Source organism: Heterodontus francisci, chromosome 1 (assembly GCF_036365525.1).
Source record: "Heterodontus francisci isolate sHetFra1 chromosome 1, sHetFra1.hap1, whole genome shotgun sequence".
NCBI classification, from domain to species: Eukaryota; Metazoa; Chordata; class Chondrichthyes; order Heterodontiformes; family Heterodontidae; genus Heterodontus; species Heterodontus francisci.
In genome coordinates this window covers 168,241,294-168,266,996 of record NC_090371.1, presented here as the reverse complement: position 1 = coordinate 168,266,996, position 25,703 = coordinate 168,241,294, and the positions used below count along the sequence as shown (strand labels likewise).

Below are 25,703 nucleotides of genomic sequence, written 5' to 3'. Positions count from 1 at the left end.
ACTAAAACCTTGTACAATCTTGGCCTAGAGTTTCTGCTCTGGCTGAAAGTGGGCAAACGAGCACAAAAGAATGTGAAATTTTAGAACTCAACTTACGTTGAGCATAAAACAAGTTTCTGCATTAACACTGCCCTGCCCACCAAGCTGGCCATGCCACCAAATTGAATTAATGAGCGTGGTGCGTTTCTGCCGATTGTGCCCATTTGCAGAAGTCAAATTGAGCTTATTTTCTTTTTTAGGTGCACAGACACTAGTAGGCATGTTATGACCCTGTAGTTTTTTGTTCAGGAAGAATGCAGTGTGCCTTTAAGGCTGGAAAGGGAGCAGTATTGCTTTAAGGCAGCAAGCTCCAAAGACTGAGTCAAAGAATGTATTCTTGTTGCCCGGGATACAGCCATTTGGAGTTTCCTTTTCACTGGTGGGAGGCGATCAAGGAGAACATCAAGAGGTTCTTTATCTTCAAAGGTGTTCAGAGGGTTAGAGAGCGACAGAGAGAAATGTCCCGACTCCAGAGAAGTATGCAAAATCTGCTCCGGCTGCAGACGATGGGGGTCAAGGAGGACCTCCACAAGGTGAAGAGCCAGCAGGCCTCGCTCTTTGCCACAGAGGCCTCCAAGATCATCTTCTGGTCCAGAGTCCACTCCATTGAGCAGGATGAGACGTGCTCGCGTTACTTTTTCCAAAAGGTACACAGAGAGAGCTCTGTGATCAGAAGCCTGAAGGAAGAGGATGGCTCGGTAACGTCTTCGCAGTCCGACATACTAAGGATCAGCAAACCCTTTTATGCTGGGCTGTATGACGCGAAACCCACAGACAGCAGAGCCTCCCAGTCCTTCCTGTCATCTATCACAGAGGTCTTAGATGACAGCACGAGGGAGAGACTGGACAAGCCGCTAACTCTGGACGAGCTGACAAAGGCCGTCAAGTCCTTCGAGACGAGTAAAACTCCCGGCTTCGATGGCTTACTGGTTGAGTTGTGTTCGTCCCTGTGGGACTGGGTCTGTCCGGACCTGCTGGAAGCATACGAGAGTATGCTCGTGGCCGGCAGCATGTCAGAATCCATGAGGAAAGGCATCATCACCCTCATCTACAAGCGGAAGGGGGAGAGGGCAGAAATCATAAATTGGCGGCCCATCTCACTGCTTAATGCTGACTACAAGATTCTGTCAAAAGTCAGCCAGTGGAGTCAAGTCTGCTCTGGAGTTGGTGATTCACCCTGATCAGACCTGTACTATACCTGGCAGGAATATCTCTGATAGTCTCACGCTACTCAGCGATACGATCGCCTATGTACAGGACAGGAGGGTGGACACCTGCCTCATCAGCCTGGACTAGGAGAAGGCTTTTGACAGGATATCGCACACCTACATGATGGACGTGCTTTCCAAAATGGGGTTTGGGGAGGGAATCTGCAATTGGATTAAACTGCTCTACACAAACATCAGTAGCGCAGTCTCAATCAATGGGTGGGGATCATAAAGTTTCCCGATCCAATCTGGAGTCAGACAGGGCTGTCCTCTCTCTCCTGTCTTGTTTGTTTGCTGTATTGAACCCTTTGCTGAGTCTATTAGGAAGGATGCGAGCATAAGAGGGGTGACAATCCCAGGCAGTGGAGGCACTCAGGTTAAAACCTCCCTGTACATGGATGACGTCGCCGTCTTCTGCTCGGATCCGCTGTCCGTGCGCAGACTGATGAGCATCTGCGACCATTTCGAACTGGCCTCAGGAGCCAAAGTTAACCACGGCAAGAGCGAGGCCATGTTCTTTGGGAACTGGGCTTTCCGATCCTTTGTCCCCTTCACTATCAGGTCAGACTACCTGAAGGTGCTGGGGATATGGTTTGGAAGGGCCGGGGCGTGCACCAAAACCTGGGAGTAGCGAGTAGCCAAGGTACAACACAAGCTGAGCAGCGATCTCTCTCCATTATGGGTAAGAACCTGGTCACCAGATGCGAGGCGCTCACGTTGCTGCTGTACGTGGCGCAGGTCTGGCCCATACTCCACTCCTGCGCTGTGGTGGTCAGCTGAGCCATTTTTCACTTCATCTGGGGATCCAAAATGGATCGGGTCCGGAGGGACATGATGTTCAAACCTCTGGATAAGGGCGGGAAAAATGTACCCAACATCGCCCTCACCCTGATGACTACCTTCGTGTGCGGCTGCATCAAGCTGTGTGTAGACCTCCAGTACGCAAACTCCAAGTGTCACTACGTGCTGAGGTTCTATCTGTCCCCGGTGTTGCAAAGGATGGGCCTGGTCACATTGCCGCGGAACGCTCCATCCAGTTGGACTGTGCCATACCAACGATCCTTCGTGGAACAGTTTCTGCGGAAAAACACCTTTGACCACCGATCCATCAGGCAGTGGTCTTCACGGAATGTCCTCAAGGCCCTACAGGAAAAGGAGATGGTAGATCCTGTCGGATGGTTCCCCGAGCAGACTGCCAAAATCATTTGGCGGAATGCCTCATCACCAGAACCTTCAAACAAGCACCAAGATGTAGCTTGGCTGGTGGTGAGAAGAGCCCTCCCTGTCAGATCCTTCCTGCACGCCCGAAGTCTCAACCCCACCGCACAATGCCTTCGAGGTGGCTGTGGTGGGGAAGAGACGGCTGCCCACCTCCTTCTGGAATGTGTCTTTGCAAAGCAGGTGTGGAAAGAGATGCAGTGGTTTTTGTCGAGGTTCATCCAAGCAGCTCTGTAACACAGGAGTCTGTGCTCTAAGGGCTGTTCCCAGGGACGCACACTGAGATAAACATCAACTGCTGCTGGAGGACAATCAATTCGGTGGAAGACGCCCTTTGGTCTGCTCAAAACTTGCTGGTCTTCCAGCGCAAAGAGTTGTCCACGACCGAATGTTGCAGACTGGCACATTCCAAGGTCCAGGACTACGTGCTGAGGGACGCACTAAAGCTTGGGGCAGCCACAACAAAGGCTCAATGGGGAAAACCACAGTGTAAGGTCCCCCCACCAAGCTGAACTGAGGGGCTGGATCCATGGAAAACCCCTCGAACTGTACCCAGAAAATCTTTTTTTGCTGTAAAATGTAAATGGCAGGAAAAATGAAATTGAAGGGTGGTGAGGCAACTCATTGAACCTGTATTGAAGGAAACTGATCTCCTTTGCACTGTTTGTATTTTTTGACTTGGTGCTGTTTGTAACTGTTTTGTAATGTATATTTTACAGATACTTATGAGTAAAGTATATTTTGGAAAAAAAATTTGGAGACTGAGAGTCAAAGAGTGCATTCTCGTTGCCCGGGATACAACCATTCAAGACCAGAGATCGAGTGATACATTGTTACAATTTAGGTTTGAACTAGTTTATCGAGGAAACAGACAGTTCTAACGCAGAAAAAAACAGACTGACAGCTGTGTGTTAGCATCTGAAAGGAGATCTCACACCATTTAAACTGAAGGAAGAGAATTTAGTTTGTTTATTTATTATTCCCTCTCAGAATTCTAAAAAGTCAAGCCAGAACAGAGATCTCTGATAATTTAAATTGAAGGAAGGGAAGTTAGACTGTGACAATCTTTTATCCCTCAAAAAATTCTAACGCTAAATTGATTCATTAAAAAGTGTTTGCAAGTTGTTAATTGTTGAAATTCATCACTGGAGAAGGAGCAACTATTTTGACTTCTGATTTAGACTACAGACTGTTCTACTGTTGAAGAACCTTTTTTCTTCCATCGGACAGCTGTAAGGACTTCAAGCAACCTTGGACTGTTCCACATCTGGCAGGAGCGTAAATCTGCAAGGACTCTAATTTTTTCTATTTTAAATGTTGTTTATATCTTAGCAGTGTTTAAAAATTTAGTTTTTCTAATGAAACAGTTAATTTGTTGATTTAAAGACACCTGGTTTGGTTAGCCTCATTCAGGGGTTAATAGGTGGCACAATTTGGCTGGGTCTTTCTTTAATTTGGAAAGTTTAAAATTATATGTTAGGTGATCTGTGGAGGGATGGGATTGAATTAACAGTGTGTTTCTCCCACCACAATCAGAATGGTATATTTTGATTGGGGGTCTTGACTGGAGTAGTCAGTTGTAACAGGCACGCTTAAATATTTTTTAACAGGTAAAAATTTTTAAATTTATGAAGAAACTGACTAGTGTACACCAGTCAAATTAGTACAGTTTTTAAATCCATTTTCAAATCCAGTTTATTCACAGGTGGAAGACTGGGCGCTCTTATTAAAAATGCTTATTTTTAGTGATGAGCACATTTTCTGCTGGATGAATAAAACAGCACCAGGTTACCACTTTAAATACTGTCAGGCAAGTCCCCCACCTGCCAAGAATGAGGAAAATCAATTTTGTTATATGAACATTGATTTTAAACTGCTGATTGTGAAGAAAGAACTTGCTTTAAAAATCAGTTGGAGACTTTGGCTAGAGAGAGACATTAGCATATCAACAGACAAGTACTTCAAAGGACAAAGGAGCTATTCTCTGCTCCAATTTTAATCCACAATGGACTTTTGATTACCAGACATTGAAGCATTCCAGTTAACTACTAAGATGGCCGAATACACAGACAGACATAGTTGAGCCAGTTTGATCACATGACTGACTGATTGATGGAGTTTTTTCAATTTGAGCTTCCAACAGAATTTTGAATTCAGAAGGCTGTTAGCTCCTGGACTGAGAACATCTCTCTTCTATCTGTTCTCATCTCGCTCTCACCAGCTTCAGAAACCACTGAAGACATATGAACCCTAAGAGAGAAAAGTCTCCTACAGTGAACAAGGTTTAAGAAGAATACTGGGCCCCAACGAAAAGTAAGAGCTGTCTACAATCAAGAACTCTACGGCGAGCTGGAAACACAGAAACAGTAACAAGAAACCCCCTTTAGAGACTGCCTCAAACCTCTCCATTTTACTTTTCTTCTGCTCTTTTCTGTCCATATTTTGCATGTGTGTATCACGTGTGCATGCTAGCGTGGGCACGTCGTACATCTGTCGGTGTTAACCGTATTAGAGTTTAAGTTTAAGGTTTAATAAATTTCACTTTTCTTCTTTAAAACTTAAGAAAACCTGGTCTGCTCATTTCTTTGCCTTATAATTGGAAAGCTGTGAACAAGGATCCACAAAGGGGGAGTTCAAAACACAGCATGTTTAAAATTAAACCTTGTTACAATAAGACCAGGTAAAGATAGCAAAAGATCCCTAGACACCCTTCACACTTGGTTGTAACAATACATTGAGGCATATTTTTAATGCAAAAGAAAAGAACCAAAACGTTACGTTCTATTACCCTGCTCAATTGCGCTGGCTCATGGAAGATTTTATGTGCATCATTATGCAGGTGGTTTTGGGCAGAAACCCGAATGATAAATTCACTTTGGAAAAAAGAGTGCAATTTGCGCTCAGTTTGTCGATTGCGCCCTAAGTGAAAATTCTACCCTTTGTTTACAGTTAAATAATGTTGTCCACAAGAAGAAAGCCTCCTCTGTCTGTTGGCTGTAAGGGTCTTATGTGCACTGAGTTTTCGCAAGTGTTAGGCTAGTACTCATGGAGTTACAACACAGAACTGCCTCTACATTTTTCTGTTTAAAAGCTTATTTTTTGAAGAAATGATTTATGAATAGCAAAATACATCTCAGCGTTCCTTTACAATCTGGGCAAGCGTTCACAGTTCAATGCTGAAATGTCAGAGAATTTTCCAAACAGCTTCTGGCAGACTTGTGATGTCACAGAATCAGAGCAGAGTACTTGCTTAAACAATCCCATATTTACAGAGCGGCATCACTGGGCCTACAGACAGGGAAGACTGAAGTCTCCTAAATTGGATACTTAGGGCTCATATCGGGAATGTTGGAATTTAAAATTCCATGCTGAAAGGCACTGTAAGAGGATGTTGTCACACATGAGACGCAATGACGGTGGTGCTGCCAATAAGAAGACGACTGCGGTTCAAACTGCTAGCTCAGTGCACCTTGAAATGAGTAGCTTCTGGTCTGTGCGGGGGCGGGGGGGGGGCGCAGTCGTATGTCAGAGATGCAAGGCTAAAAGGGACAAAGGAGATCTGCTCACTTCACCTAGTTGAGCAGCTATTGGATGAATTAAGTAGATCTTCCTTCTCCCAACATTGACAGGGGCTGTCCTACTCATTCAATCAAGGAATCTCATCTGGGTACAGATATGAAGCTGGAGGTAGGGACAAAGGAAGCAAAGAATAAATAGAAAAGGGAAAAATGTTATCAAAATAAATAATGTAAAAGATCAGAGTGGAGCAACAGTCATAGGTACAGCATTACTACCCACCACGGAGCTTATTTTTCATCAAAAATTCATCGAGGTGTAACACTAAAGTATTTCTGCTTATTTCTAGCACTGCATTTCTCGATGTACATTGCACACTCCACTCCTTACCAATTTATACAAGACATTGTAAAACATTCATAGAATTCAGTACTTACTCTATCGCCCTTTGGGCCTGCTGGACCTGCAGGACCCATTGGACCATCAATGCCCTTTGAACACAAAGAGAACAATTAACTGTGGCGAACACTCCCTCAACATACCGATAAACTAAAAGGTCTGTCTCATCTCGAGGATGGAGATAAAGCAAAGCACCTCAGATTCATGAGATTGCCCCAGAGCTCTGTCCCATTAATGATACCAAACATTTCCAAAAAGACAAGGACAGTCTCGTGCAGTAGATGGCCTTTTTTCCCATTTTACCAATTTTCTTTCTCACTTCCTGAACTTGAGACTGCCTGACACATGCCCTGCTTCCAGAAACACAAACATAATGGTAGACGAACAGAAAATTCCCTTGGCATGCTGTACCACCCATTAACATGACTGAAGTCATGTTCACCTTGTGACTGCTCCATCTGAGGCTGGTGCCAAGTTGATCAGTTATAGAGGAGAGGTTTCTGTGAACTCAGAATGTAAATTTTTATTTTTTTTTGTTGGTTCTTCTGATAAAAATGTAGTCTAACAGCAGATGGGAGCATATTTTGCCTGTGGGGGCCCTGTACAAAGATTCTGTTTTGGGGCCCCCACATTTTACTGGACAATGACATTACCACGTAATTAATCTGGTGTGAAATCCATACATGTATGATTGTGAAAAGGTATGCTTGCCATTAGCAATATAAAAATAATTGACAAAACCGTTGTCTAGGTGTTCTTTCACTGGATAAATCTGTGACTGGCTTGGGGCGCTGTGTGATTGCATGGGTTGCACAGTCCTAATGCTACCCTTGACAGTGAGCAATATTTAAAGCTAAATCCCAAGACACTGACACTCTCACCCTGTCTCACTTTTCCCTGGAGCAACATTGCCCTGAATGGATAGTGAAAAAAGGTAAATTAGTCAACAGGACTTGTCAGTGCCTCACACTGAACTGTGAGCGATCCATGCACAGAGAGTGGAGTGAGTATGAAGGAGGGGATCATGAGCACAGAGCATTTACTGACTCTAGTGGACTGCCAGCACCAAGCAGAAAGGAGATAGTCAAAAGGAAGGACAAAGAGTACAAATGCGACTCACTCACCCGCAGTCCTGGCTGTCCATCTAAGCCAGATGCACCCTGCATAATTTGTGTCATTAGAGGGATGGGTAAGAGGAACACGATTTTAGTGTACGATGGTTAATGATCATAAACAACATTACACAATGAAATTAAGGTGGGAATTCCTGATTCAATTGTGTATTAAATATGAATCACAGACATAAAAGGACCCAAAAACACAAAGGGAATATATAAATAATAACAGGGAACAGATGATATGAAGTTACACAACACTACAGTTAATTAATCTAAAACAGTTATAGGCGAGAAGTGCACAAGAGACTGGTTTAAAACCAGCCCTACTGTGTTCAAGGGATATCCTAACTACCACAGCTGGTTTTGTGGAATAAGCACAGGGGAAGATTTTCTCTGTGCAGCAGATGTAGCCAAATTGTAAAGTTTATAAAGAACAGGTTTACAATTTGATTCCATCTGGAGCACAGAGGAAACCATCTCTTCACATTCTCATCATCGACTCTCGTCAGTTGCTGGAATGCTGAAATCTTTTATTTAACATATGTGAATGTTTCCTTGGTAGTGGCCATGTCTATAGGTGGATCAATGAAATAAAAATATAATGAAGCCACCCAGTGATTAGTAGAAAAAAAAACGAAGAATTTAAAAACACACTCCAAACTTTCATTGTAATACAGACATGCTTCAACCTTTAATCTCAATATAACACATTTCTTGGAAGCAAATCATTTCCAGTTTATTATAATGCGATGCACAGTATAGTGAACATCTCATAACATTAGCAAAGCTAATGTGAAGCTAGCAAAGATGATTCAGCAAATTTACAATCGAAATTAGAAAATGTAATTGCTGGAAATTGGTTGGAATACACACAGCAAGTCCATGTGCATCAGAAAGATGATGATTTAACTTTTATGGTGTAGATGCTTCATAACATTAGAAATTGTAAGATAAGCCCCTTTTTGGAGGGCCAAATATAAAACAAAATGAGAGAAAAGGTGGAAATAAAAGTCCGGAGTGCAGTATGCTAACCGTAGCAACAATAATAACACATGTATATTTTTTCCAAGTAGAAAGAGAGGATAAGTGCTGACAAATATATAAAGATCATCTCTGTCAGGCAGCGAAAAGGTATTCGACAACGAAAATGGGAATTCTTCCTTGATCAACGCCTGAGTCCACTACATGTTTGTGGCTGAATGTATCAGGAAATTAATAACTTCTTTTAGATCTACTCACTTTTTCCATATAAAAAATATTACAATTTCCGTATAAAGATATTGGAATGCATATGGTTCTCAGCTGCATCTGTCCTTTAGTTGGTTAAATGGAATCGTCCATCCCAATCCTACTCACTCCTATCCCTGACCTCTTCCTATGATATATTGTGTTGTGTTGCTTCCTGTTCTCATTCTAATCTGAAGAATCTTGCTTATGCTTCCCACCTCCACCCATTTCTCCATTACATGGTCCATTTCTGAACTTCTGTGCTCTCTCTTGGTCTTCTTTCTAACTGTTTATGGGTTTTTCACAGACATACATTATAAGTATTTGTATTATATTTCTTTCCACCTTCCTTCCTGCAAGAATTCATCCATTTCACTCAGTTTCCCCATCTGCACCATATTTGTTTCAATGATTCTACTTTGTACATTACAGCTTTTGAAATTTCCTCTTTTTTTCCTCTGCTGAAACCTTCGCTCCTCTGTGGTCACAACTCCTTTAATCACCCGCTTCATTTCTTGCATTTCACCTCTTTCCTTCCACAAACATCAAGATCCCTCTTGCACCAACATTTCATCACACTAGCCTCTGCAGCTGCTGGATCATCTTCCAACATTTAGTCCATCAAGAACGTGATCCTACTACCAAACACACCTACTTACAGAGAGACTGCCCCTCCACAAAGCATATTTCCAACCCCATTTTCCTGCCTGGTTATCCGCATCCATCTCTCACTACATTCACATCCATTTTGAAGCCATTTTCACATCCTTTTACTTTCTAACGGACTTGCATTGATGATTGTGATGATTTTTGCATAATAATTCAAAACTTTTTTTTACTTTTTTCAAAAATATTCTCAGGTTATTAACTCCATTAGCTACTCATACATGCGAGTGATTAATATGGCCAGCTCGCGACTTTTACTAATTTGTCCCTTTCCTTTTGTTTAGTCCAATACAAATCTTCCAGTTACCAGTTCTGATGAAGGGTCAACACAGATATGGTAAAAAATCGTTTTCCTTTCAAAAACAAACTGATCTGCTGCATATGTTTTGTAGGTTTTGATTTATAACAGAAAGCCAACTCTAATGGGAACAATGCACTTTGCTACAGCCCCCCAACCACCATTATTAGAGTCTTCATACATTCACGAAAATGAGACTTAGGTATAGGAATTCCAGGCCTGAAATGGGTACCACACACAGAGTGCACACCTCAGCTGGAAGGTCTGTTGCCGAAACTGGGACTCCAGCCTTGTTAGCATTATCTGGGTGAGCTGTCAGTACCTGTTACATCCCCACAGGCAGCTAGACTGTTTGATAGGAATGAATGTTGAGCCTTGTGACAGCCGCCTGAAGATAAATCCCAGGGTTGGGGCGGAGGAAGACAAGGGGGGGATGGGCGCGATTGTAGTGTGACAGTGGCCTTCAGGAGTGCTGTGGAGCTGGGAGGAGCAGGAGTGCATCTTTTTGCTCCAAATCAAACCGAGCAAAAGATACTACTTTTTAGTAGTGGCTGCATTCTTGACTGTAAAACCTGACTGGTTGGCCTGGCATTTGCTCTGCTCAAATGAGCCCAAATTCATACAGGGTCCTGAAACAGTCCCTCATTAGCACATGTAAGGGGCCTAACATCAGCTGTCTGAAAAATGGCCCCACTCAAAATCTTTCAGATTATTAGGCTGCTGAATGTTGCCCTCCCAAATTGGCTCTCATTGAGCCTGTATTACTCCCCAAAACTGGTACAAATGAGGACCAGTTTCTACCCCTAAAATTGAATGATTTCTAGGAGGGATACATATAGTAATGTACACTGGGGATCGGAGACTTGAGATGAGTGCCATCTGCTGGTGGTTCCTGTGCAATGCACCAGCAATATGACATTCTGCATTAATATAAAAGCAAAATACTGTGGATGCTGGAAATCTGAAACAAAAACAAGAAATGCTGGAATCACTCAGCAGGTCTGGCAGCATCTGTGGAAAGAGAAGCAGAGTTAACGTTTCGGGTCAGTGACCCTTCTTCGGAACTCCAATATGACATTCTGCATTGCTTTATTATCGGCAGCCAAGTCTTTCAAATGCTCTGATTTCATTGGAATATTCTTATTCAGCAATGTCCTGCTGTCTATACTCTGGAGCAGCCTTCTTAAATTTAAAAATGTCCCTCAAGCCTAAGACTGATAGTCTCAAGACTTTTTGGAGTAAAAGAGTTGAAGGACTGAAGCAAGTCCAGCATGTACGTCACTGCTTTTCACATTTACGTCACTTATTAACATCTTGTATTTAACAGTACAGATTTAGAACGATCCATTTTCACAGGAATTTGGTCAAATTCTGCCTTTTTTAAATAAACTATGGGGTAACATATGCTTGGAAGGTTGGCAGAAACTTTGGAGAAATGCACATTGTTTCTGCTGCTTCTCTATAGATTCTGCAGATCGTCCGATGAAGTTACGGCAGACAATTGGGAGAACTCTCAAGGAAATTATACATCTCTTAATTTTAGTTTTTATTTGAGCAAAAACAACTTTGAATTCTCGGGAGTGAACTGTGCATTGACAGAGATTAAGGGGAGTAGACTGTGCATAGTCAGAGATTAATTTCACTGGTCATGTGAGGACCTAGTTTTGTTGTAAAAGGATGCTAATCTATTTGAAATCTTAACTTTGCCTGTACAATGTTTAAAATTGCTACCACTTTTAATAGCCTTAGGTCCTGCTTTGGTCTGTTCTTGTTCATGTTGGGTCTAGCATGGGCAAAACCATGGAGCACAGGACATGGTGGCTCTGGTGTCCTATAACAGAGTTGGGGAAAATCTCACATGCCACAGAACCTTTTTGATAGAATATAAAAAGGACCAATCAGAATGACATTAGACTGAGTGTCAGGCAAGCCCCCCACCTGCCAAGAATGAGGAAAATTAATTTTGTCACATGAACATTGATTTTAAACTGCTGATAGTGAAGAACGAACTTGCTTTAAAAAAACAATTGGAGACTTTGGCAGGAGAGAGACATTAGCATATCAACAGACAAGTACTTCAAAGGACAAAGGAGCTGTTCCCTGCTCCAATTTTAATCCACAATGGACTTTTGATTACCAGACGTTGAAGTATTCCAGGTTAACTACTAAGATGGCCGAATACACAAACAGACGTAGTCGGGCCAGTTTAGTCACATGACTGACTTGGAGTTTTTTCAATTTGAACTCAGAAGACTGTTAGCTCCTGGACGGAGAACACCTCTCTCCTGTCTGCTCTCATCTCACTCTCACCAGCTTCAGAAACCACTGAAGACATATGAACCCCAAGAGAGAAAAGTCTCCAATAGTGAACAAAGTTTAAGAAGAAATAAAAACAAGAAATGCTGGAACCACTCAGCAGGTCTGGCAGCATCTGTGGAAAGAGAAGCAGAGTTAACGTTTCAGGTCAGTGACCTTTCTTCGGATTCCGGATTGCCTGACACTGACCTGAAACGTTAACTCTGTTTCTCTTTCCACAGATGCTGCCAGACCTGCTGAATGGTTCCAGCATTTCTTGTTTTTATTTCAGATTTCCAGCATCTGCAGTATTTTGCTTTTATTATAAAGGTTTAAGAAGAATACTGGGCCCCGAAAGGTAAGAGCTGTCTACAATCAAGAACTCTACGGTGAGCTAGAAACACAGAAACAGTAACAAGAAACCCCCTTTAGAGACTGCCTCAAACCTCTCCATTTTAATTTTCTTTTGCTCTTTTCTGTCCCTATTTGCATGTGTGTATCACATGTGCATACTGGCATGGGTGTGTCGTATACCCGTAGGCATTAACCGTATTAGAGTTTAAGATTAAGGTTTAATAAATTTCACGTTTCTTTTTTAAACCTAAAGAAAACCTGGTGCTGAATTTTACTGGCCCCTCGACGCTGTGGGTCACGGCGCGGAGGCCGGTAAAATGTTGCAGCGAGAGGCCCGCCTCGACTCGCAATGTCAAGAAGTGTCCACCGCATATTACCGGCGGCGGCAGAACCTCAGTGCGCCCTCCCCCCTCCACCTGGCGGTGTGCCATTCATCAGCATATGTAGACGAACATTTAAATTCTTTAAATAAACTTACATGCAGGCGGTGGCCGTCCCACTCCAATATTACGGCCACCGTTTGTGCTCCGCGCACCTTCGGAACTCCATACAGAGTTCCGGCGAGAACCTGGTGGGGAGGGAGGAAGGAATAAAATTTTCAGGGCGGAAGGGGCGGAGGAGCGGGGAAATTAATTTTTATTGGAGGTGGGGATGGTGAGAAGGGTTTGAAGGGCAAAAGATTGGAGGTTGGGGGAGAATGCTTGGGTAGTGGAACAATCAATGGATGGTCATTTTATTGCCTGAAATGACCATTGGGGGTGTTGGGAAGGGTCTCCATCACCTATTTTTATATGTCATTAAAATCCTTTACATTGTCCCTTTAAAAATTATACATATGTGTAAGGGCTTAAAGCCCTTTAAAAAGCAGCGCACTCATAAAATTCAGCCCCTGGTGTGCTCATTTTCTTGCCTTATAATTGGAAAGCTGTGAACAAGGATTCACAAAGGGGGAACTCAAAACACAGCGTGTTTAAAATGAAACCCTGTTACAATGAAAATAGTAACAGACCCCTAGACACCTTTCTCACCTGGTCGTAACACTGAGGATTCTGGGATAATGACTGCTCAAAGGGACTCAACAACACTCATTACATGGACATAGTTCACAGGGATGCAAGGACCCTAAAATTCCTGGAATAAAAATCAGAAAATGCTGGAAATACTCAGCAGGTCTGGCAGCATGTGTGGAGAGAGAAACATATCATTGTTTCCTTCTGCACAGATGCTGCCAAGCTTACTGAATATTTCTAGCAGTTTCAGTTTTTATTTCAGATTTCCAGCATGCATAGTATGTTGCTTTTGTCGTAAAATTCCAGGCCCTTTAATGTTTGGAAATTCTAATAGGAGGGGGAGGTTGTATCTCATCCCTGCCCCCACCCCCAACCTGACATCATGCATGAGGCAAGACTGCCAGATAATTCTCCTCATCAGAAATCCTGCCAGTTCCACCTTTCCGGCAGCCAGGAAAAGGCACCATTGCACAAGGCAGCTGTGCTATGAAAGGATCTGGTGGAAGTAGGGCACATCAGACTGCCTTACTAACAGCAATTGTTCCCAGAGTGATTGATTTTCATGATGAAAATGTTAATTTTAAAATCAACAACTTCTTCTATGCTTCTCTTTGTGGCAGCATCTCTTCTCCCCCCCCTACCCCCCCACCCCACCCGCCACCCAGCAACCCCTCACCTCCCACAACAGAAAGACAGTGTTTCTCTAATACTGCTGGTCCCCTGCACAGCGGACACCCAGAGAATGACTTGATTGGCACAGGCCCTGCCCCCTTATGCTGATGACCTTATCTGTGGGGTTTGGGATGAGGTGAATGCTAGTCACATTTGGTGGAATTTTATGCTCTCCCCCGCAACAGGTTTGGAGGAGAGCATAAAATCGGGTGGGTTGGTGGTGGGGAGCTCCCGTCACCATCCCGCCTCTGCCGAAATTTAGTCTGGGCAGCGAGTCCTTTGAACGGCCGTCCTGCGCCACCGCCAATTGAGGCTCTTAACTGGGTATTTAACACCCAATTAAGGGCCTCTTCCCACCGCAGCCGCAATTACCCGTGCAGCGGGCAGCCCTGTTGCCGCACAGAAAGCATGGCACATAAAACCGTGCGGGCTGCTTTTCGGCTCCTGGGCAGGGAGGGGTCCTTTGTTCAAAGGCACTTAAGTGCCTGAACGAGGGACCCAGCGTATAGGAGGGGAGGGGCCCGCTGAGGGCCACCTCCCTGCCCTTGCTGCCGACCTCCCTCCCCCCTCTCCTGCGACCCCCACCCAGTGAGATTCTTCCCTTCCTGACCTACCCGAGGCTTGGCTCCAGTGACTTTCCTCGGCCTCTGGTAGGTGCAGCTACAGCATCAGCCACCGCTTCCATGGTGGCGCTGTAGCTGTTGGCCCCTGATTGGTCAGCAGCTCTGCAAGACTGGAACTTCTGACAATGGGGCCCTAAATCATATGAAGGGCACTAAATTCGGCAGGCCTTCCGGAAAAGAAAGGACGCCAGGATCTCGGCATTGGTTTCCCCCGACGTCGAGACTCTCTCCGCCAGCATAAATTTCCCCATATTGGGCCCAGGCTGTGACACTTCTAGCAGCGGACTGTGGCCGAAGAAATTTCAGGCCAAGATTGTTGCAGGGATACCAAATAATACAGTTCAATGCATGTAATATCCTCAATACTGTAAGATTATTAGGTTATTAAAACGAGACTAACCAGAATAGTAATTGTTAAAATCTAGCTATTATAAACTAACTACTGAGTTATTATCATTAACTAACATTTAGCTTTATTAGAAGCCTTCTTTGTCATACGGTAAAGTGGGAAAACTTAGGAAATAGGGCACAGTATAGACAAGATGTCAAGGTAGAGGGATTCTGGGAGATTATGTCAAGTTTTAAAATGCTTACTTGCAGTAAAAGGGTGAGACCTTGAGAGCAGACAATGAAAACAGCTTCTGTGAGAACAAAATGTAGATTTGACTCGTAATGAGATAAGGAACCACGAAATGTAAAAGCATTGAGATAAAGTAGTCAACACAAAGGATTATTACCTGCGTAAATCCAAAAAGTTAGCAATAGCTGAAGAATGATCCTTGATTGGTTAAGAAAGACATCCTTTAAACACAAAGCTATAGATGATTGGGGGAGGGAGGATTGATAGCAGCCAGGATAAAGGATGTCTTGTCTTTGTCCCTGTACGACAGAGAATTTTTGAATAACACCAAGAGACAAGAGAGAGGGACTGACCAAAAAACTTGAAGATCAAAGCGAAAGAGTCATGCACTCTGCTGTCCAGTCTCTAATATGGGTCGTATAATCTGTGTTAGACTGTTAATCATTGCCTGAGTTTGTGACTATGGTTTATCTAAAAACTTAATAAACATGTCCTTACCTTTATCTCAATAAAGTCAATTCACAACAAGCTTTGTGCTGCCAAGTCTGTTCCCACCTTATAAGGGGGCATAAACCACACTTATCAAATCTTACATCTGGCACTCCAGATGGGACTTGGCGTGTTGTGAACGCTTTTTGAGAGAAAGGAAGGATCTTGAGTTCGCGAATCCGGCCAACATGCATCTTGGGAGGGAAAACCCTGAGGGGAGTGTGGAGATCTTAACAGACCAACCAGTGATCAAAGGCACTTATACGAGAATATATAAAGAGAATAAATAAAGTCATGTCAACTAAAGATGTTAAACGGGTCTTTGAGCAGAAATACAAGGAAGTTACAGAGTTCATTCAAGATAAGGTAGGCCAGCAGAAGTTAAAGATAGAGAAGGCAAAAAGCCTTCTCTTACAGCACTCAGTGGATCCAAGAGGCCGCTACTCCAGAAAGATAAAGAGGTTGAGTGACTGAACCAGCGTGTTCGGGATTTGGAGCTATGCCCACAAGTGTACAACCACTCTGGTACAACAGCAACATGTCTCTAACTTGAACGCTGCGCAGCCATGATTGACGCTCAGGGAAGTAAAAGTCAGCTGAAACAAGAGGAGCAGAATAAGTGTTTCAAAAAAGATTTGGAACTGTGGGGAATATTGGGGAGACAACGGGTAATTGCGTCTGCAGTAACCGTGGGTGGCACTTTCCCAACCTCCTACAAGAATGGGGGAGATTGGGGAGAGCCAGAGTGGGAATGTGAGAGGTATCAGATTGAGGACAGAGGGACAACCTAAATAAAAAAAACTTTAGTGAAATTAAAATGAGTAAAAGCAAGTAACTGTGTCTTTTGTTCGAGTCTGTTTGAATGTTGGAAGCTTCCACGAATGAATGTTCTTACCTGTGTAGTTTGTGTTCTGTAGAGCTAACAGGCATTAACCCTTTGTAGTCTGGCTTTAATGTTGAAAGCATGAGACTGTAACTTGTTCCATTATTTCTATATTTCTGAGTCATGTTTTGGTTGTGAGCTAATTGAACTGTGTGTTCCTTGAATTTGGGACAGGGAATTTAACACAGATTCTTGGTACTTTGAATTCATAACCCATTACAGAAATCAATATTTCTAAGTTGTTTGGAATTAAGAAAGTGTGATTGTGATTGTTGAGTGTGTTCAATTTAATTTAAGATTTTGCACACAGAAATGGGATATAAAAATTGAATTACATTTTAAATTAAAGATGCTGGTATAATTTTTTTAAATTTAAAAGTTGGTTTTGCAACTGTGAAAAGTCAATGAATAATTTTTTAAGACATAAGCTTCAGCTTTAAAGGCTTGAAGATGCCTGGCAGAAATCCAATTTGAAGTTTTAAAACACTTTGCTTTAATTTGACCAAAGTTTACAACCTGTTATTGCTTTTTTTGAAGTTTAAATTAAAGATATGTCTTATGGACTATTTTTAAGTAGCAAACATCAAGAACTGGAAATTGGTTTAAGGGAGAGAAAGGATAAATAAAGGAGATATGGGTAAGAGTCCATCAGTTTAAAGAGGCTGGTGTTATGTCTTCTGTTGCAAGAATGTTAAATAACTTTTTATTTAGCTTTTCTGGTTTTATTACAGTCATTTGGAAAGGTGCCTGAAGAAAGAACAATAAAAAATACATAATTTACCTTTTCTTTTGAAAAGAAAAGCATGTGCTATTCTGTTCTGTGTGTAGTTAGTAAGTATTGGTCTGAATTAAATTTAAATTATTATGGTTAACTAACCTGTTAAGTTGGGGAAACTGGAATTTCATTTGCGGCCACAATGAACTTCCAAGTAATCAAGGCATGATTTGAGGGAATCTTTAATTCCAGATATGAGGCTCGCTCATATCACATTAGCAGTTTTGAATTTTAAATGCTTATTGCAGTGAATTTAAATTTGGAATCATCTTGGTTATATCAAAAAAAAATCTTTGAGTTAGAAAGCTCTTATAAAAGACATTAAAAAATGTTTGGAAACAATTGGAGTTTAATCTGAAATGCAGTCTTCCCTGATGGAAATGTTTTCCTTTGAAGGTGATAATGTTATGAATGATTTTTTTTGTTGCTGTTTTCAATCCCTAAGGATACCAAAAAGAACTGGGAAGAAAAATAATTTGAAATGGAGTTTGGTTCTTTTTCAGTTGGGAAAGTTTTTTTTTAAAAGTTACGTAAAGTGACACATCTGAGAATGCTTTGCTCCGCCCCCTTGAAAATGAACAGAGAAATTAACCCCACTGCACCTGTAGTTTTTTTTCATTTAATTTACCATACAACTTTTGTATTGTTGAGTGTAAATTTATATATTCGACATTATTTAAATATTCTAATTTCTAAATAGACAGATATAATTGGACAAATTAACCCATTGGGCTTTGGGGCAAAGCCACAATGAATTCTTTGTGTTTTTTTAACAGGTGATGATGGTTTCCAGGGCCACATGAGAACTGATGTCACAACAAGAGATCCAGCAGCTTTAAGAATTTAAGAACTTATCTGCAGACATGAAATGTCATAGCATAGTCACAATTCAGATGAGAGGCTTTGCCGTTTGTTATTTGTTATTTTCTGAGACAAAGTGCTTGAGAACAGGAGATATGGAAGTTACCTCTAGACTGATTGCAAGTACTTCAGTCGCTGTTGTAAAAGCATTTTAAAACTACCAATGCTGGGCATTGGAATCAATCAAGCATTCAAAGGGGAATTTATTTGAAATTTAAGGGGATAATCAAATTTTTATTCAACAAAAAATCTGATAGCAAAGCAGTCTAGGGGGTTCCTAAGTATAAAAAACCCAGAAAGTTTCTTTTGGGGAGAAATTAAATGGAACATTAACAAAACCTGTAATCCGGGCAACACTGTTATTTGAATTGAGATAATTTTGAAATGCAAGAAGTCCAGTGTAATTTAGCAACTTACTTTTAAGAAACCAAAATGTCATCAATGATAAAGAACAAACAAAATATGGTAATGCCTCGAATCAAATTGGAATGTTTGATTTCTTTTTTAAAGATATTATGAGAATATTGGATTGTAAAGTTTCTCCAGGACTCAATAATGAAATAGAATTATAATTACTGGGAATTGCCAATTAGATCTGGCTGATGCAAGAGCTAATAAAGGAATTTTGGGGATGCACAATGGTGAAATTGGAATTCAAACTGTTAAATTAATACAGTGTGGAATTTGCAAGAAGTCCAGAAGTTTCCAATGAAAGTCAGGAACTTGTAGATAATTTGAATACTTTCTCTTGGAGATATTTGTATCCTTGCCTATGAGTTATTTTTAAAGAGAGTGGCATTTGATAGTCTGGGCACTATCCGAGACATCGGGGCCATGCAGGGGGAGAAACAGACACCACACCCCCCTTTTTGATCTTTTAGTAAGCTCACTTGAGAGTTGAGAATGTGTGGCCTGATATTGGGATACTGGTGTAAGTGTGCAGATGTGATTGGTGCAGAAATACTTGGTGAACCTGCACTGAAGAATGGGTCTCAGACATGCGCAGCAACTTGACAAACAGCATGGCATGAAATGGTTAATGTGGCCAGCAGAGTGAGACAATATTTTAAATTACCAAGACATTGACACATTCTCCATAGAGAAACTGACTTTACAACAATCAGGATAAATTAAACACATTGGTAATGGTCAGAGGGAGTAAAATTGAAGTTCAGAGAGACAGTTGAAGGGCTAGGAAAATAATACTTAACATGAGCTATCCACAAAATGGATACAGGCAAAGAGAGAGCTAGAGAATCTTTTAAGTCCATATATGATGGAAAGATTGTGACATTGTAATAAATGTAATATAACGTTTTTGTGACCAGTGTGATTGGGCCATGGATGTTGCCATCATGATTAGGTAAGTTAGACTCAAGGAAGGGGAATAGTTGGGTCTAGCACTGCAGCCTGGAATAGAAAAGACCACCACCTCACAGAAACACTCAGTAAAAATGATGCAGAAGAATGACTGTAGAATGCAGGAAATACAATGGCTAGGCGACCACCAATGTCAAGGTAGAGGGATTTTGGGCAATAATGTCCAGTTTTAAAATGCTTACTTGCAGTATAAGGGTGAGACCTTGAGAGCAGACAATGACAACAGCTTCTGTCAGAACAAAATGCAGATTTGACTCATAATGAGATAAGGAACCACAAAATGTAAAAGCATTAAGATAAAGTAGTCAACACAAAGGGGTGTGACCTACGTAAATCCAAAAGGTTAGCAACAGCTGAAGAATTATCCTTGATCGGCTAAGAAAGGCATCCTTTAAACACAAAACTAAAGATTATTTGGGGAAGGGAGGGTTAATTGATAGCAGCCAGGATAAAAGATGTCTTGACTTTGTCCCTGTATGGCAAAGAATCTTCGAACAACAGCAAGGGACAAGAGAGAGGGGCTGACCAAAAAACTTGAAGACCAAAAGCTGCAAGAAAAAAGCTGCAAGCGGCACAGTGGCGCAGTGGTTAGCACCGCAGCCTCACGGCTCCAGCGACCCGGGTTCAATTCTGGGTACTGCCTGTGTGGAGTTTGCAAGTTCTCCCTGTGTCTGCGTGGGTTTCCTCCGGGTGCTCCAGTTTCCTCCCACATGCCAAAAGACTTGCAGGTTGATAGGTAAATTGGCCATTATAAATTGCCCCTAGTATTGGTAGGTGGTAGGGAAATATAGGGACAGGTGTGGATGTGGTAGGAATATGGGATTAGTATAAATGGGTGGTTGATGGTTGGCACAGACTCGGTGGGCTGAAGGGCTTGTTTCAGTGCTGCATCTCTAAACTAAACTTTACTAAACTAAACTCTGCCATACAGTCTCTAATATGGGTAGTATCTGTGTTAGATGTTAATCACGGCCTGAGTTTGTGACTATGGTTTATCTGAAAACTTAATAAACTTGTCCTTACTTTTATCTCAATAAAGTCAATTCACAACAAGCTTTGTGTTGCTAAGTCTGTTCCCACCTTATAAGGGGGCAAAAAGCACCTCTATCTTATCTTACATTAGAGTATGTGTATCATCCACCCCAGCTTGAATGGGGTCTCTGTGTATCTCTGGTCAACATTTGTTTTGTTATTCTTTCATGGGATGTGGGCATCGCTGGCAAGGCCAGCATTTGCTGCCAATCCCTAATTGCCCTTAAGAAGGTGATGGTGAGATGCCTTCTTGAACCCAGGGGTCGGCAACGTGTCCGTATATGGACACCCATGTCTGTGACAAAACATTTTGAGGTCCATGGTTGCCATCCAGCTCACCAAAACTCTGTGACTGACAGTGGGCTGCCCATGACTCAACTTTGATTGCTGTCTGTCCTATTAAAGTGTATATCTGGTGGAGGCAGAACCTGTGCCTGACGGACAGCGGCCGCATATTTGTGATTGGTCACTGTCTGTGACTGACAGTGGGCTGCCTGGGTGGGATGAGCACTGATTGGCGGTTTGCAGCACAGGCGCACTGGGATCGGCCATTCCTGATCTTTTCCCACAGTTCAGGGAGTGAGCGGGAATGGCTGCTGCAGGTGAGAGAGAGGCTGAGGGGAAAGCAGGAAGTGGGCCTGCACAGCCAGAGGTGCGGTGCAGTGGGAGAAGCTGAGAGTCAGGCAGCCTTTTAAACAAGCACTGGCCCAGGGAACGGCGGGGGGTGGGGAGGTTGGGAGAGGGGGATGGACACAGGGAGAGGATGGAAGTAGGATGAACACGGGAAAGGGGGGAGACAGGGATGGACATGGAGTGGAGGGAGAGGGGGATGGACACAAAGTGGGGCCAGAGTGGAGGGAAGGGGATGGACACAGAGAGGGGGAGAGGAGCAACGACATACAGGAGGGGAGAGGGGGAAGGACAAAGTGGGGGGGGGGAGGGGGCTGGACGAAGAGGAAGACGGACACACAGAGAGGGGAGAAGGGAATGGACACAGAGGGGAGAGAGGAGAGGGGATACAGAGAAGGGGGAGGTGGATGGACACAGAGAGGGGGAGGGACACAGATAGGGGGAGAGAGAAAGATGACAATCACTCCTGACAGATGGACATCTATCCGAATTCTCCGCATCGCTGTATCAAGTATGCGGGCAGACACTGACTACGTGTGCAAACAAAAACAATGCCAGGTACCTCACTAAATAGCGAGAAATGTGTTTTAAATTGGACTGTGTTTTGATGGCATTAGGTTGGCTATACACTTTATATACAGATTAATTGCCCCCATGTCCATGGCTGAGAAAATAATTTTGGCAAATATCCGTGGTGCAACATGTTGGTGCCTATCACTGCTTGAACCGCTGCAGTTCATCTGGCGTAGGTAACACCCACCACACTGTTAAGAAGGGGGTTCCAGGATTTTCACCCAGCGACAGTGAAGGAATGGTGATATATTTCCAAGTCAGGATGTTGTGTGGCTTGTAGGGGAAATTGCAGGTGGTGGTGTTCCCATTGAACTGCTACCCTTTTTCTTCCAGGTAGTAGAAGTCGCGGGTTTGGAAGATGCTGTTGAAGGTGGCATGGTGAGAAGGTACACACTGCTGCCACTGTGTATCGGTGATGGAGGGAGTGAATGTTTACGGTGGTGTATGGTGTGCTGATCAAGCGGGCTGCTTTGCCCTGCATGGTGTTGAGCTTCCTGACTGTTGTTGGAGCTGCACTCATCCAGGCAAGTGCAGAGATTCCATCACGCTCCTGACTTGTGCACTGTAGATGGTAGACAGGCTTTGGGGAGTCAGGAGGTGGGTTACTTGCTGCAGAATTCCCAGCCTCTGACCAGCCCTTGTACCCACAATATTTATGTAGCTACTCCAGTTCAGTTTCTGGTCAAATTTAACCCCCAGGATGCTGATAGTGGAGGTTTCAGCGATGGTAATGCCGTTGAATGTCAAGGGGAGATGGTCAGATTCTCTCTTATTGGAGATGGTTGCTGCCTGGCACTTGTGTGGCATGAATGTTACTTGCCACTTATCAGCACAAGCCTGAATATTGTCCAGGTCTTGCTGCATATGGACATGGACTGCTTCAGTATCTGAGGAGTTCCAAATGTTACTGAACATTGTACAATCATCAGCCAACATCCCCACTTCTGACTTTATGATAGAGGGAAGGTCATTGATGAAGCAGCTGAAGTTAGTTGGGCCGAGGACGCTACCCTGAGGAACTCTGTAGTGATGTCCTGCAGCTGAGATGATTTGCCTCCAACAACCACAACCATCTTCCTTTGTGATAGGTGTGACTCCAACCAGTGGAGGGTTTCCCCCTTGATTCCCATTGACTTCAGTTTGCCTAGAGCTCCTTGATGCCACACTTGGTTAAATGCTGCCTTGATATCAAGGGCAGTCACTCTCACCTCACTTCTTGAGTTCAGCTCTTTTGTCCATGTTTGGACCAAGGCTGCAATGAGTCAAGAGCTGAGTGGCCCTGGCAGAACCCAAACTGAGTATCACTGAGCATTTAAGTGCCACTTGACAGCACTGTCGACAACACCTTCCATCACTTTGCTGATGATCAGGAGTAGACTGATGGGGAAGTAATTGGCCGGATTGGATTTGTCCTGTTTTTTATGGATAGGACAATACCTGGGCAATTTTCCACATTGTCGGGTAGATGCCAGTGTTGTAGCTATACTGGAACAGCTTGGCTAGTGGCACAACTAGTTCTACAGCAGAAGTCTTCAGTACTACAGCCAGGATGTTGTCAGGACCCATAGCCATAGTATCCAGTGCCTTCAGCCATTTCTTGATATCTCGTGGAGTGAATCGGATTGGCCAAAGACTGGCATCTGTGATGCTGGGGACCTGAGGAGGAGGCCGAGATGAATCATCCACTCGGCACTTCTGGCTGACAATGATTGCAAATACTTCAGCCTTGTCTTTTGCACTGATGTGCTGAGACCCCCATTATTGAGGATGGGGATATTTGTGGAGCCTCCTCCTCCTGTTAGTTGTTTAATTGTCTACCACCATTCGCGACTGGATGTGACAGGACTGCAGAGCAGAGATGTGATGCGTTGGTTGTGGGATTGTTTAGCTCTGTCTATTTCATGCCGCTTCTGCTGTTTGGCATGCATGTAGTCTTGTGTTGTAGCTTCACTGGGTTGACACCTCATTTTTAGGTATGCCTGGTGATGCTCCTGCATGCTTTCCTGCACTCCTCATTGAACCAGGATTGATCCCCGGCTTGATGGTAATGCTTGAGTGAGGGATATGCCAGGCCATGAGGTCACAGATTGTGTTTGAATACAATTCTGCTGCTGCTGCTGATGGTCCACAGCACCTCATGGATGGCCAGTTGAGCTGCCAGATCTGTTCTGAATCTATCCCATTTAGCATGGTGGTAGTGCCACACAACACGATGGACAGTAAACTCAGTGTGAAGACGGGACTTTATTTTCACAAGGACTGTGCAGTGGTCACTCCTGTCATGGACAGAGGCATCTGCAACGGGTAGATTGATGAGGACGTCTAGTAGGATTTTCCCTCTTGTTGGTTCCCTCACCACCTGCCGCAGGCCCAGTCTGGCAGATATGTCCTCCAGGACTTGGCCTGCCCAGTCAGTAGTGGTGCTACCGATCCACTCTTGGTGATGGAGATTGAAGTCCCTCACCCAGAGTACATGCTGTGCCCTTGCCACCCTCAGTGCTCCTTCCAAGTGGTGTTCAACATGGAGGAGTACTGATTTATCAGTTGAGGGAGGGAGGTATGGGGTAATTAGCAGGAGATTTCCTTGCCTATGTTTGACCTGCTGCCATCCTAACACAGTGCCTTTCACTCATTCCCTCCCTGCTCAACTCCTTTAACTCTCTCTCTCCCCTAGCCCTTCAACAGGTCTTTCCCATATTCCCATATTGACCTAAGAAGACCTCTCTCCTTTGCTTTCCCAGCTCCTCTTGACATGGCCACTCTCCCTCCAGGGTATCAAAAGCTCTCTGTTCCCCTTCAACATGGTCATGAGTTGTTGAAAGGAATAAAGTCAGAGATTACTTCATTGGAATTCCCATGCATACCCATATTGGGCTAATTATTGGCCAGAACAGTGGTTTTCAAAACTTCAGAGGCTGGGCTCCAGTACTTCTAACCTTTTTGGCCCAGGCCCACCAAAAAACAATCCTGGCCTCTTGTAACATATAACTATGGATATTGGCACTGCCAATCCTGAAAAAAGTCTTCTCTCTCAGCCTCCATTTCTGTTTCTCTCTCTCTTTTTTCCTTCAGTTCAGTTCAGCACCCATTTCCTTCACTTCCCTTTTCTCCTCCTCCACATTTTTGAGTTTCTCTCCATTAAAACCATTTCCCACTACTTTACTTTCGATTCTCTCTCTCTCCTTTATTTCTGTTTCCCTTTCCACCTTCACTTCTTTTAATCTCCATATTTAATTTATTTCTTTAGCTCTCCTCCTCCACTTACATCTCTCTCCTCTCCTTCATTTCTCTCTCTGTATTCATTTCTGTCTCTCTTTCACTTCAGTCTCTCTTTCTATTCCTGTTGCTGTGTCTTTCTATGCCTTCTCTCTTTCAGTTCTGTCTTGCTCTTTCTATTCTCTTTTGCTCTTTCACTTCCCTTTTCACCTCTATTTCTGTTTTGCTCTCTTCTTCATGTGTTTCTTTTGCCTCTTAACAGAAAGGAGGATGTCTTGGGGGGTATTCAACTTCAGCGGGGATGAAGACTGGCGATAGTGGATCAGTTACCCGATATACACTTCTCCGATTGACTTAACTGACAGGAAAATCGAGTGGGGCGGAAAGGGGTCCAATCTGTTACCACCCACTGTGTAACCTCCACCCACCCTTCCCAACACTGAATTGTATTCCAAGAGACTTAACTAATGAGAAAAGAAGAAAAGATACTTAACTACCGAGGAACAGGAAAACTTATAAATATATTCAATAATCATGATGTAGACAACAGACCTGACACACAAAGAGACACAATAAATCTTCTTACATGATGCAGAATAACATGAGTGGGTGTCATCTTATATGCACTTTACAAATTATGA

The 25,703-nt window shown here is 43.2% G+C and overlaps 1 protein-coding gene and 1 long non-coding RNA gene across 2 annotated transcripts in view; one reads left to right on the top strand and one right to left on the bottom strand.

The window, feature by feature from the left end:
* Positions 1-9,338, bottom strand: part of LOC137362449 (collagen alpha-1(XXV) chain-like) — a 42,526-nt gene extending 33,188 nt beyond the window's left edge. Inside the window, exons 1-3 of the mRNA XM_068026863.1 lie at positions 9,252-9,338; positions 7,505-7,540; positions 6,419-6,472 (exon numbers count right to left, since the gene is read on the bottom strand). Of these exons, the coding sequence (XP_067882964.1) occupies positions 6,419-6,472; positions 7,505-7,540; positions 9,252-9,338 (177 nt within the window). The remainder of the gene's footprint in view (positions 1-6,418; positions 6,473-7,504; positions 7,541-9,251) is intronic.
* Positions 1-20,546, top strand: part of LOC137348401 (uncharacterized) — a 64,102-nt gene extending 43,556 nt beyond the window's left edge. Inside the window, exons 2-3 of the long non-coding RNA XR_010969111.1 lie at positions 9,676-9,728; positions 18,147-20,546. This is a non-coding gene — a long non-coding RNA (uncharacterized lncRNA). The remainder of the gene's footprint in view (positions 1-9,675; positions 9,729-18,146) is intronic.
* Positions 20,547-25,703: the final 5,157 nt, after the last annotated feature.